Here is a 13380-nt window from a genome sequence, read left to right as displayed (position 1 = left end):
ATCACAGAAAAGGGATTAGCTCCTTTGGCTCCTGGAGACCTATCCTCAAAGAGCAGCGACTGAAATTAAAAGGCACAAATGGCTGGGAGTGAAGGAATTAAGTGAGTGGCTCTGTGTTGGCAGGATCCACACAAGATCATGGATTGCTTCCAAGTGGCAAATTGCACTTCTCCATTAATAAAATATCAGACAAATGTATCCACTAAATTAGGTAAATGACTTCAAACTGGCTTTTCTGTTTTCTCAAACTAAAGAAAAGGACATCCAAAGCTATAAATCAAAGCACTATTCCCAGAACCATCTATGACACAGTAATACCATTTTAGTCCTTTTAAGCTGATGTGTTCAATTCTAACCCAATAACAGTAATGGATATTAAAACATGGAACTCAGTCCAGAAAGATAATTAGACCATAAAAATGGAATTTTTAAGTAGCGATGATACTGTAGAATAATGACCCAACCAAAGCAAAGGAATTTAAAGTTAAGTGACTGCTTTGCATTCTCCTTGAGCTTGTAGATAAGGAACACAATTCTTTGCTTCGAAACTAGAAGGCGTACCACAGAACAAAAAGCTACATTTTGGGAAAGATGGGTGTCCTCTGGCTCGGTTTGCTTGGAAGTTGAAGTTCTGTCCTTTGGAAGCCACAGAGGCACACATTCCATATCCTTGTACTCTAAATATTTCCATCTAAACCAAGCACATTACAAAAATTCTAATTATGTGTGCACAAACTTGAAACGAGAAAAGAATGTAAAAATTGAAAAACCTGATTAGTAAGACAGACTCATGAATTTCTACAGGAAAATAAGGGACACTGTCAAAAAAATTCAGATGAATGTTTTTACAATTTCGTTGGCTTTGTTTTTGCAAAGACTGAAAGCTTGATCAATTTCTTTTTTAAAAAAAATGCCTGAAGTTAATGGGAAATTATAGTTTTGAGTGAATTGGGCTGTTAATTCAGTCAGATTAGTCTCATTCTGATAGCCCCAAGAATACAGAATTTAGCTATGTCTGTATACTTGTAGAATTCCTTTATTTTGCTAAATAATATTCCAAGGAAATTATAATGATGTGTTATTACACACAGAGTTAGATTTCAGTAAGAAAAAAATGACATTAAAATTGGTATTTCCTAGTTCATTAAAAAGCTGGTAATTCAAAATTTGTATTACAAAAAGAAAATTAATGTTTTCTAGTTACAAGCTATCAGAAAATGAGGAATATTTTGAAAATCTAAATAAAATATATTTACCCAACTTAAAAACCCTTTTTTTCCCAAGAAGTCTGATGCTTTGGTTTTGTTTCCAATCATGTCCTACATGTTATATGTAATATACTTTTTTTAGGTCAAGGTGATTCTGAAATTCAGTTCAAATGAGATTTACCTCTGAAATTCCATAACTTAAAGTCCACCCTGCGCTTTAAGGATTTTAAAGCCTACTCTGGGCTTTAAGGATTACTTTTTCTTCAAGAGAAAAGAAATAGCTATAGTCAATACTTTATTAGACCAAAAATATCCTAATGTCCATCTGTAACCCCAAAAAAGATACTTTTAAATATAAGTGCTGACACAACCTTAATTATAGAAGGACTAGAGGGTGATGCTATAATTTCACGTTATAAGGAATGTTGGAGAACCAGTTTAGCTTTATTAGGTCTGCTTGCAGTACAGCAATAAAATCATAAAGATTTCCCATTTATCATTTCTGACAGCCAATCAAGGAGTCTTTCATTTCTTAATGAAATGTGACCTCCACAATAGCTCAAAGTAAATGTTTTTTTTTTTTAACTCCAAAGTTCCCATAATGCATATCATTTAAAAGAAATCTTTCCAGTTTCCAGAATAATAGCTCATTCCCACAAATATCATATCTAGTCTTTTCCCAAGTTGGGTTTTCCTTGTCTACCTTGTAAGCTAGTGGTCCCATCCTTTGCTTACTGAATATGTTATTTAAGGGGAAGCTTTAATTGATTAATATGACCTTTACATATATTGTGACTACTTACAAAGTCCTAAGTTTAGGCATATGGTTGAAACTTGCCACAGAAAGTCTAGTAATGTTGTTATTGTTGAGAGTGCTGTAGAATTAAAAAGAAAAGTTAGAATTTTTAGATACAAAATTGATTGATCATTTTACATACTAACACAGAGAAAATGTCTTGTACTATGCTTATGCAGGACAGCTACCTGGTAGAGATGACACAGAGAATACACTACTCTATAGACAAGTTGATAAATAATTTTCATAATTTAACGTTACTGTACATTTTGTTTTATTCAACATTTACTACAAATTTATGGCTTCATTCATAGCATGTTTGACTATTCACATTCTACTTTATGTACCTTGTGCATGCATGTCTATTTATGATATTGGTTAAGAAATAAACACAGGATAGTTACAGTTGGCAAATATGCCCAATTACATTTCCGTAGAGTGGCATTATGTGTAATTAGTGTCCATGAGTCAATAAGCGCATTTGAATTAATATTCTCTTACTGAATTCTCATAGCAACAATACAGAATCATTCTTGTCAGGCCTTGGAACAGAGTCCTGATAACTATTATTTACCGCAGACATTAGCCACTGCTGTAATTTGAGTGGAGACAGCTATATCTATATCTGGTACTTGTATCATGTGGGGATGAAGTAACTTGCTGTAGCACCATGTTAAAAGATTAATCCATTCTAATGGTTTTTAGTTGCAGTAGCATATATTGGCCTTTGTTTACTGCTGTGTGGCAGCAATCATGGTTTCTTGAGGTAGCAGATTCAGGAATATGTATGGTGAAGAGAGTTATGGTGAAAATAAATGTCATCCTTACTTTTCCCACAATGCAACATTATTAGTTTTATTATTATTATTATTGATTATTTCTACTTCTACTACTACTCATTCATTCATCAAATATTTCCTGAATGGCTATTATTTTATGGTAACATGGAGTATTATAAAAATAAATCAGACATAAATCCTGTCCTAAAATAGCATACAGTCCAGCTGGGGAGATGAATTGGACAAATTACAAAAACTAGTTAGGCTAAGACATGAGCTTTCTTCATCCTTCAGAAAAATCTGGTTGTGATAAGAAAGTGGTAGAAGTTATCCCAGGGGTATACAAGTAAAATGTGGACATGGAAAGCAATTCTAAGACTGGGAGAGACTGAAGGTACACATTGAGGTGGTGACTAAAGAAGGCAAGTTCCTCTGAAGGAGGCAGGAGAAAGCATCAATGGTCCTGGTGGATGAAGTTGATATTGGACAAGGGTTTGAACGAGAGGTTGCAAGTTCACTGTAGGGCCTGAGCAGAGAACAGAAATGAGAGAAGCAGGCCACGTGCAAAAATATACAATGATGGGCAAGAAAGATGGAAGAAAGCAGTTGGGGATGGTGAAGAATATGGTAAGCTAGCAATGATAGTCTCTCTTGTGGCAGATAATGTCCAGCTCCAATGGACTATTGACCTGCTGTAAGGGAGGGATGTCAAACAATCAGATTTTCCAAGGGAAGTTAGAAATAAAAAGTTTTAGATCTTTCTAATGTTTAAATAGTGGCAACTAATTAAAATATTTCAAACAGTCTGTAGACTACTTATGTTTGAGCTACACAAAATATATTTTTGAGGCCACTTTGGGCCAGTTGGTGGCTCTGGTTATCAATGGTGCATTCAGAAGTCAAGGGAATGACAAAAACTTTTCGGTAAAACATGGCATGTCAGCTACAGACCTAGATCATGCATGGACCCTCTTTACTACCTTGTTTTGCAATGTATTGAATTATATAAGAACTATTCTAAGTGATTTGAATTAAGTCACAAAAACTAAACCACTTTATGGGGGACCTACAGAGCACTGGATTTGTTGGCTCAGTTTATCTAAAAGCTTTTAGCATTTTCCTATGTGCAGGTGAAATGAGATGTCTTTTTCAAATGCCATTAAAATATATCCTGATGTTTGAATGCAAAGGTTAAACTTCTCAATGGGATTTGCTTTCAGATGATCCCTTTTCCCATCTTCAAAATTTATACTGAATTAATATGGCTAAAATCTTTATAGTATACAGTATTCTGAAATATGAATTTGGGAATAAATTGTTTTAAGTACTTCACACGGAGAAGACATGCATTAATTTTGAACTATAGTTTCTTCTATCTCCGTACAAAGGAAAATTTTCATTGAGTGCCAAAGACTTCAGTTATCAATTTGAAATCTTTTCTCAGAATGTTAGTTCACATAATGCAACTAAAGGAAGACATTATCTTAGTATTTTATTCAGTACTGATGCTGGAAAGAAGTACTGATACTGATACCCAATGTCTGAAAAATATGCAGAACCAACAAAATTATTTTAAAAATTAATAATAAATATAAGTGTTAAGTATGATTACTTGTATATGTTACCGCTATGGTCAACTTCTATTCTGAAATAATGGAAACTTATATATTGTACTTATTTAGTTGTGAATATTTTCTCCCATGTGTAAGTCTACTTCTGTCTTCAACTTCAAGATTTTCTTTGTAATGAGTAAATATTCTAATACAAAAGACATCTTGATGTATAAATATTAGCCTGTATAATCATGGAGCACCTCTCACACTTATATCTTGATTTAGTCATCTTACTCCCTTACCACCATGCATATCGCTTGGCAGATAGTTTGGTATTTAGTGGATACGAATCACTATGATTAAATTAAATTAAATTATGTCCATTCTGTGAAAAAGAAAAACAAACATGTAAAAGCAGCAATTGAAGGGATATATATCATTTCTGAGTCCAGTGTCCAAAGAAAGGGAAAATATTGATCAAGATTTAGTTTCCAATGTTATTTTTGAGACAGTATCTAAATATTAAGAAAATAAGCAGTTAGCTCTAAATCCTACAAATCAGAATCTGACAATAAACCAGTTCTCCATGAATGTGCAAGTGTTAAACTGCTTCCTTGCTTTCATCTACCTTAGATTTTCACTTGACTTCTTGGACTCTATTCACTCTTTGTACACTCATATATATCCTAATTTAATACACTTTCATCAATGACTGAGGGCGATTACCTCAATTTCTCCCATCTAGCTTCAGTATAGCCATACATTCACAAATGGTTCAAAGAATAAAATTTTAAAAAATCTAAAACCCTTGGAATCTGAAATTTAAGGCAATGTGTACGTTAATGTTCCTTCATTATTTCCACATAAGTCAGTACATCCTAAAGAGTCACAAATGGTAAAAATAAGCAAAACAGACAAGTCATCTTTCTAGAACCCTTCTTAATGCAAACTCTCTTAAGCTCTTGACCAAACATTTATAATAGGTAAACTTTTGTTGTATTTCACAATTGATGTGGGCTTCATAAATTCTCGTCTTTTCAGTGGTCCAATTTTGGCTCATTTATCAACTAATTTTTCTAAGGGTTGTTTAAAGTATGAGGATTGAAAAAAAAACATTTAAAGTAATGTCTGCTCAACTTTATAAAATTTTAATATAAAATATTTCAATATTTTTAGAAGAAATTTACATTGTCTTCTATCATATGCTAATTTTTATTATTTCTTCAACAAATAAACTCTGACCAATATATACTTCTTTAAGATGTATATATTAAGGTCCTCAAAAGAGTTTCCAAGATTTTGGATTTCTATTTTAATTCCATGAACCATAAAACGTCACCCTTTGGTGTGTTTCCTCATTTTTGCTAAAGTCATTTTTTAGATATTTTGATTAATCATGACAATCAAAATGTATGAGATGACTGTGTTTTCATAAACGTACTGCCTCTGATGACAACGATATTAGTTTATAGAAAATAAGCAAATGTAGTTATTGTATTTGTGGGTAAAAGATTTCAGTGCCTAGCACAGTGTTCATTCCACCTTATAAAATATACACAGTAGGTATTCAATACATTTATGTGTATATATACATATATTGAATAAATACACTGAATAACTACATATTTAAAAATAATTTAAGTTTTTTGAAAACTTAATAACAAGGTAGTTTACAGGATTCAATTCATCCAAGATAGTCAGTAAACTGCATAAAATGATTGGTATCATTCATATTTCTAGTTAGGAACATTGGTTTAATAATACATTTTTCGCTTGATCAGCTCTGTCTGATTAACTCTTGTGGTAGTCTCTTCATCGATGAATTTTAGTGACACTGACTATGGTTTTGCCATGAGACCACTACTATGAAATCATTCTAGTTATTCTGACTCTGAGATACCATCAGTGAGCTTTGTATATTAAAAATGGTTCTGGTAAACAATTTAAATAGTGGTCTTAAAGCTAAAATGTATATGATAAGCACTTTGAATATTTTTCCGATAGAAACTTAGACCATTATCAATAGAAACAAAGGTGGCCTCTCCTGTAGTTAGAGAGTAGTCTATATTTTTATATTTCACATTTTATCCCAATCAATTCATTCATACATACATATCTTTTAAAATAATTAATAACTCATTACACTACACAGCTGGGAATTCTATTTTCTTGAAATTAAAACCAAAACCACATAAAAATACTGATAAAATAAGCCATTCTAGCTGAAAGATTAATTTATTTTCAGAATTATATTCCATTCCTGAAACTAGATTTATAAAGTAATGAATCCATTTTTTGTTGGGAAGAGGAAGGATTTTATGATTTCTCGATAACTTTTAACAAATTGACTAAAAACACACTCACATTTAATTCAATTTTAGATTTCTGACTAAATTTGTCAAGGATGAAATAAGGCAGAGAAAAATATTTTAATTTGTGGAGGAATTGTAAGTGTATTTAAAAAGCTACAAATGTGGATTTTGGCTGAAAAAATTCAAAAAAGTGTATAGGCGGCATATGATGCTTTAGTAACTACAGTTTTCATTAAAATTTGTAATTTCATTAAAATTAATAAGTCATTGACCAATAGAGGTTACTTAGTTGCCTCTAACCAATTTTGTCAGTCATGTCTACCCAGCGAGAAAAGAAGGTTGCCCATTATAATTCAAGTCTGTATGTTGTACGTTACAAAGTCAGTAGTGAAGACTTGAAAATGGATCTAATGGGTGGTTTATTAACCTTAGGAAGCAGATTTCAAAGTATTCTTACAAAAATAATGTTAAATCACCTGGTTAAAAATTTTATTTTTTTAATGAGAAACTGTGTTTCTATTGCCTAACAACGACAAATTATTCCAAGATATCAGCTACTAAGAGGGTTTTTTATGTTATTTTTCCTATAAAGTTGATTTTACCTCAATATTTAGCAATGATAAATTCTATGAATCTTATAAAACTATTTATACGAACATTTGAGTGATCTTAGACAATTTTACCTAACATACAGATATGGTACGCAAGGTTTTGCACACACGCATTTAGACTCTTCCCTGTATTCACCATGAATTATTTAAGGTATCTCTTGAGAGACTATTTTGACAACAGGTTTTAAGCTAGCAGATAAGCTTCCACATTTGTCCTGTCCAGACACAAAGCCCCCATTAAAAGAGTAAGAGAAATAGCAGTACTTACAGCACTTCCAGGTCCCGGAGAGCCCTGAATGCCCCATCTTCAATACAGCTGATCTGGTTGTAATCCAGTTGCCTGTTAAATAGATTATGGAAATCTATGTAGAAGGGATGGACAGTAGCTGGGGTAGGTGATGGGAAGTTTCCTGAAGGGTCTATGATACCCTGGACACACTCACTGAAGTGCCCTCACAAACACACTCATCTGCTTACGAATGTCATAAGCCATTCTAGCCTCTATGCCGCCACTGAAATCTCTTTTTGTTCTGAACTGTCTGTGCAAATAGCAGCCCTTGGAAAGCTCCAGTAAATAATAACTGCACCTTATATTAAATGCCATAGGAATGCAATTTCATTACATCAAGAAAAGCTATCCATTAAGAGCTTTCAGCGTCATCTTGCTGAAACAATTTCATTAAGGTAAAGGACTGTAAATCACTTAATGTCACATGCACCCCCTCAGTGACCTAACAGAATCCATTTATCAGAGAAGCCCAGCTGCATGTTAATTTCACTATCCTTGGCATGAAAGAGCAACATTACTTTTAGGTTTCCTTCTTTTAAAAGCAGTTTTCCTTCAAGAACTCCAAATCGAAAAAGGGAACTGATGTCCCATATAGCTTGCTCTTATTCCCAACCAGAAATACACTTTAGAAAGCTAGTAATTGTTCTATATTAAATGTCACTATTCTAGTAATTCACATTCTTTATCATTATATGTAAATACTCTGCATTGTAAATACAGCATACTTTTGAATTAAGGAACTTCCAGAATTATATCGCTCTCCAGAAGATAGGTTTTAAAGTATTAAATAACAATTTTGCTTTTTAAAATGATGCTAATTTTGGTTAAAGCCACTAAGAAACATATACTGCAGGCACACCATAAAAACACTACATGTTTCTATGGTAAAAAGCCTAAAAGCTGTATCAGCTAAATTCTAAATAATGCATCATTGAAGTAAATGAATCTTCCTCAATATCTTAAGCACTTGTTAAAATTCATAGTACAAAAAAAGAATGCTCCAAACTTGGTTATGTCTGCTTTTCCTGCTGCTTGTTGTGGAATTAAAATTTCCTTGTTCGTATTGAGCCTTCTACTTGGTTGAAGTTAACAGTGGAGTACTATATTGTATCTGTACTACACTTTTTTTTTTTCCCCCAAACAAGCAGTTGTTGTTTAAATATAGTAGCTTGAATGTTAGAGATGTTATTATTTCAGTTAAAAAAGTATTTTAACGTTTCACTTGAGATAGAAACAAAATGTTTCACGGAAGAGGCGAGTTTTCAGCTCTGCAGGCACTGGGTGAGAGAATGTGGATGAACAGGAGTAAGATTATGATCATAATACAGATGTATCCTGTCCTTGTTTCAAGTTCAGCATTCACTGAAAGGGCTAATTCATATCTGAGGTCTGTTCGTAAAGAACTGTTTGAACATTTCTACAAAATAGTGGTTACTCTCACAAGACTACTGAATAAAGGTGCAATGATTTAAGCCAGTGACTTTCAGAGGGGCCTCTTCAAGTTCCTCACTTTAGAAATTATGTATATAGACAATGTCTCATGAAATATACATCTCATTTGTAAGAAGATCTCTAGGGGACACAATCATACACAAGGCTACCTTGATGTCATGCAAATGGTACAATTTAGGACATGCAATATTAACAAAGGTGCGCCCCAAGGAAGATACAATTTTATTGCTTGTATAAGCTTAATTTATAAAACTTAAGGTTTTCCCCAAATCATAGCTAACATCCATGCTACTACAATAGCCTAAATCATTTCTACTTATTAAGACGTAATGCAGAAGTATTTTATTTTCTAAGAAGACATTTAAAGTCTCATGATGTAATATGGCTGCTGTGGTTCCAAGAAAACACTTACATTCTTGAGTACTTTTAATTTTTATAGATTAAATTCATTTAACAATTAAGTTAACAGCCTTTTTATTTTAAAGTGCTATATATATATATATATATCTACACTACTATTCTCTAACCTCTTGAACAATTTATCAAAGCCATTTAAATTAGTACAATGGCATAAAGTGTTACCCCTGACACACTACAAAAGAGAAATTGTTTCCAGACAAATTGGCAAAATCTTTTAATGCTATCAAATTTGCCTAATGCAGTCTCCAGGTTAATCTGTAAAAGGGTGAGCTGTATGTTTGCCCATATCTTATTATCTTTAGCTGTCAATGTATAAATCAATGCTGACACAGCTTCTTCTAAATCATGCACACGATACACAAAGGGGAACCTCCAGCATGCCAGAAAGCACTCAAGCAAACCTTGTCCTACAAGGACTGGAAGGCCGACAACTTTCCTTACAGGAGCAGAAGTTGAGATGCTGCTGGAAACTTTGGTAATTTCACTGTTCTTTAAGATTGCTCATGGTTACATGCTTCTTCATATTCTTAACAGAAATCTAAGCCCTTATTGGTGCTAAACCATTAAGAATATTTGGTTTCCATAGGACTGATGTTTTCTTTAAAAGTTCTCTGAATACTGTTGTATGAGTCCACATATTTCCTGAACATGAAGGTATTTCATGAAGTTACTCATATGAAAGGACAATCCAAGTTAAACAAGTGAATAATTCTTACATTAATCTGTCAATTTCGTGATATTCAAAGGAAGGTTTACACAAAGTGTTGTGCTCGTATGACTGCTCATGAGAAAATCTCTCCCAACAGACCTCCATTTGTCTGTATGTGGTTCAAGATAAACAGTGTCAAAACTACGCAACAATGTAATTTATTTCAGGGTTTCTGGACTACTTAGCCCCACTCTTTGTTTTGCCCTGCTCATTCCCTTCTCCACTACCTTTCAAGCCCTGCCTACTTCTGGCTTCTGTAAACAGGAAAGGATCTGTTCTCTGCCATACCTTTAGTGACAGGCTGGCCTTCTTTAGATGTGATTTCCAATTGTGCCATGAAATTATTCTGAATTAAGAAAATAACAAGGAGACTTTTTCACTTCTCCAAAAAAATTATGCTTCAACTATTCACTAAGACATAGTGTCAATTTGCAGATCATTAAAGAGATTTGGATGTTAAGGGCAGAAGTATCATAAGTGGTTTTTTTCAGACCTTCGGCTGACCTAACTTAGCACATACTTTTGTGTCTTCATCTCCCTTATTTCCTGACTCCAATCTTCCCTTTGGCTTCTATTCAAATTCCAAATTGCCTTTCTATGCAATCCTTTGCTGTCCAAGTGTGTACATTTGTGTTTTGAAGAACTGCTTTAATCTTATGGAAATGATGGGGTTAAGAAGAATAATATTCATGATCTTGGCCGGGAACGGTGGCTCACGCCTACAATCCCAGCACTATAGGAGGCCGAGGCGGGTGGATCACCCAAGGTCAGGATTTCGAGACCAGCCTGGCCAACATGGTGAACTCCATCTCTATTAAAAATACAAAAATTAGCCAGGCGTGGTGGTGGGCACCTGTAATCCCAGCTACTAGGGAGGAGGCAGGAGAATCGCTTGAACCCAGGAGGTGGAGGTTGCAGTGAGCCAAAATCGCACCTTGTGACATTGCACTCCTACCTGGGCAACAAGAGCAAAACTCCATGTCTTAAAAAGAAAAAAAGAAGAATATTCATGATCTCTCAATATTAACATTCTTTGATTTTTTTTTTTGATGGTAGGACGTATATCTTTGACACCCTAGAATAACTCTAGATAGTCCATTTTGATTTTTACCAGCACTGGTAAATGTAGTCTTACATAATGCAGTGTGTCGATGGACTCCATACATTAAGAGATACCACTCTATGCCTCAGGTGCAAAAAGTTCTGAAGCTCATCTGATTTTCTTTAATACTAAAAATAATTTGTCCTAGTTTCAAATTTTGATTTATTCTGGGTATGGGGGACAATATACAATCTTGCTAAATATAAATTTTACAAATAGGTATATTAAATGACAAAACGGTTAAACATTTGTTTACTTGGCATCCTAAAACAGTTAGAGATGCTAGTCCATCATTTAGGTTTTCTTAAAGAATTTCCTGCTTTATTCTTTTAAAATATGGATATCATACTGCATCTGAATTACATATACAACACTTAGATTAATAACATATATAAAACTGCAATAATTTCAATCAGTGTGTTCCTACCCATAGCAAATTCATGTTTTACTGCAGCATCCAAGTTATAAGTTCTCATAACTAATAGGTTTTTTGGTAAGAATTAGATGACACATAAAATGTACTTAACTGTAACAATGTAGAACATAGCAATCTTTAATAATTTCTAAGCCAATCAGGATCTCTCAATGTCTCAACAAAATTATTATAACTATGCTCCAATTTTGTATTGTTTTGTTTCATTTAAGGTGCTAGAAATAGTTTACTTCATGTTCATATTATTATTGTAAGATAGCAAACTCCAAAACTATAGTTGACTTAAGACACATCAAAATGGCTAAAATCAATATGAAGGAATAACAATTTTTCACTATTGTCAAGAAACGAAATAAAACATATAAACCACATGGGAGAAAAGAATAAAAAAGCTCTACATATATGAGTGTGGTCTCTTCTCCTTCTTCCTATATATGTATAAACTTCAAGTCAATACAAATGTCTATATATACCAATATTTATGCCAATCATGGCTCTTAAAGAGTAGCCCCAGATACAAATTATGATATAGATTATAAGAAAAATAAAAATCGATCCATATACATGTACATCCTTGACATAAGTTTCAGCAACTATATCCTTTATCTCTGCATAAAAGCAGATCAGTATTAACTTGAAAACTGGTAAAGAAAGCAATTAAGGTAAGGACCATGCTGAGGACCCCAAAGTAATTTACATTATATGAGAATTTAATCCTTTTAAATCTTTCAGGCAACAATTTGCTATTCTCATAGGAATAAAGAATCTCAGTTTTTATAGGAATAGCCTATGGTATAAAGTTATGTAAGTTTGTCAATTTGGGGGGAAGAAGCAACAGATAGCAGTTGTAGAGATGGGGGGCGGGGATCCTGTTTTAACATCATTTGAGGGAAGGACAACTAAACTGACGTTAAGTCCTAGGAATTGTAAGTAAACTAATCAAAAGTGGTAGAAACTGAAAATGATAATAATAATTGCTAACATTTAATGAATTCATAGCGTATAGCAGGGTCTGTAGATACGTCATCTCATTATTCCTCATGATAACTTGGGAAGGAGAAATTAGCATCATCTGGATTTTGAGACTGTGAGGCTTACTGAAGTTCAGTAAGTTATACATGGCAGATAGCAAACAGTCTGTGAAGTTTTCATTGGAATGGAGATGCATGTGTTGCCAGAACTCCCTCTCAATACATAGTGGGTCAGGAAAAAGACTCAGGAGCTTTTTGTTCTCCAAATGGGGGTTTCAGCTAAATCAGTGATGACTATGGAAGAGACCAGCACAGGAAAAGTACTCTAGAATGTTAGAAAAGACAGAGACTATTCTAGGCTGATGTAGTCATGAAATAAAGGGGGAAAAAAACCCCCCAAAAACCTTAGATCCTTAAAAAATGGATACAATCTAATTAGACAGAAAATAAAGTGGGTATTTCCTATGGAGGTAATGGGTCTATCAAAGAATAGTTGTGAGCAGAGGCACTACAATGTTCACAGTGAATGTCTGCAATAAAGAGGCCATTCTGGCTTGAGCAAAGAGATTCTGTACAGATTGAAGGGAAGAAGGGGCTAGGAGCCTGGGTCAAAGTCAGGATATTAGGACCAGTCAGAATGACTAAAGAGACTGGATGTTACAGCATTTAATAATCATCTCCGCTCTTTCACGAAAGAATCTGTAATTCTCATAGATACTGTAGAACTAGGCAACATTCTGCCTAG

At 33.7% G+C, this 13380-nt stretch overlaps 1 protein-coding gene across 2 annotated transcripts in view; it reads right to left on the bottom strand.

Moving 5' to 3' along the window:
* The window catches only part of SLIT2 (slit guidance ligand 2), a 370550-nt gene that overhangs the window by 130878 nt on the left and 226292 nt on the right, over window positions 1–13380 (bottom strand). For both annotated transcript variants that reach the window (XM_005554557.4, XM_005554559.4), the window contains exons 6-7: window positions 7528–7599; window positions 2012–2083 (exon numbers count right to left, since the gene is read on the bottom strand). In XM_005554557.4, coding sequence (XP_005554614.3) covers window positions 2012–2083; window positions 7528–7599 — 144 coding nt within the window. The remainder of the gene's footprint in view (window positions 1–2011; window positions 2084–7527; window positions 7600–13380) is intronic.

Source organism: Macaca fascicularis, chromosome 5, assembly GCF_037993035.2.
Source record: "Macaca fascicularis isolate 582-1 chromosome 5, T2T-MFA8v1.1".
NCBI classification, from domain to species: Eukaryota; Metazoa; Chordata; class Mammalia; order Primates; family Cercopithecidae; genus Macaca; species Macaca fascicularis.
This window is presented reverse-complemented; position numbering and strand designations above follow the sequence as displayed.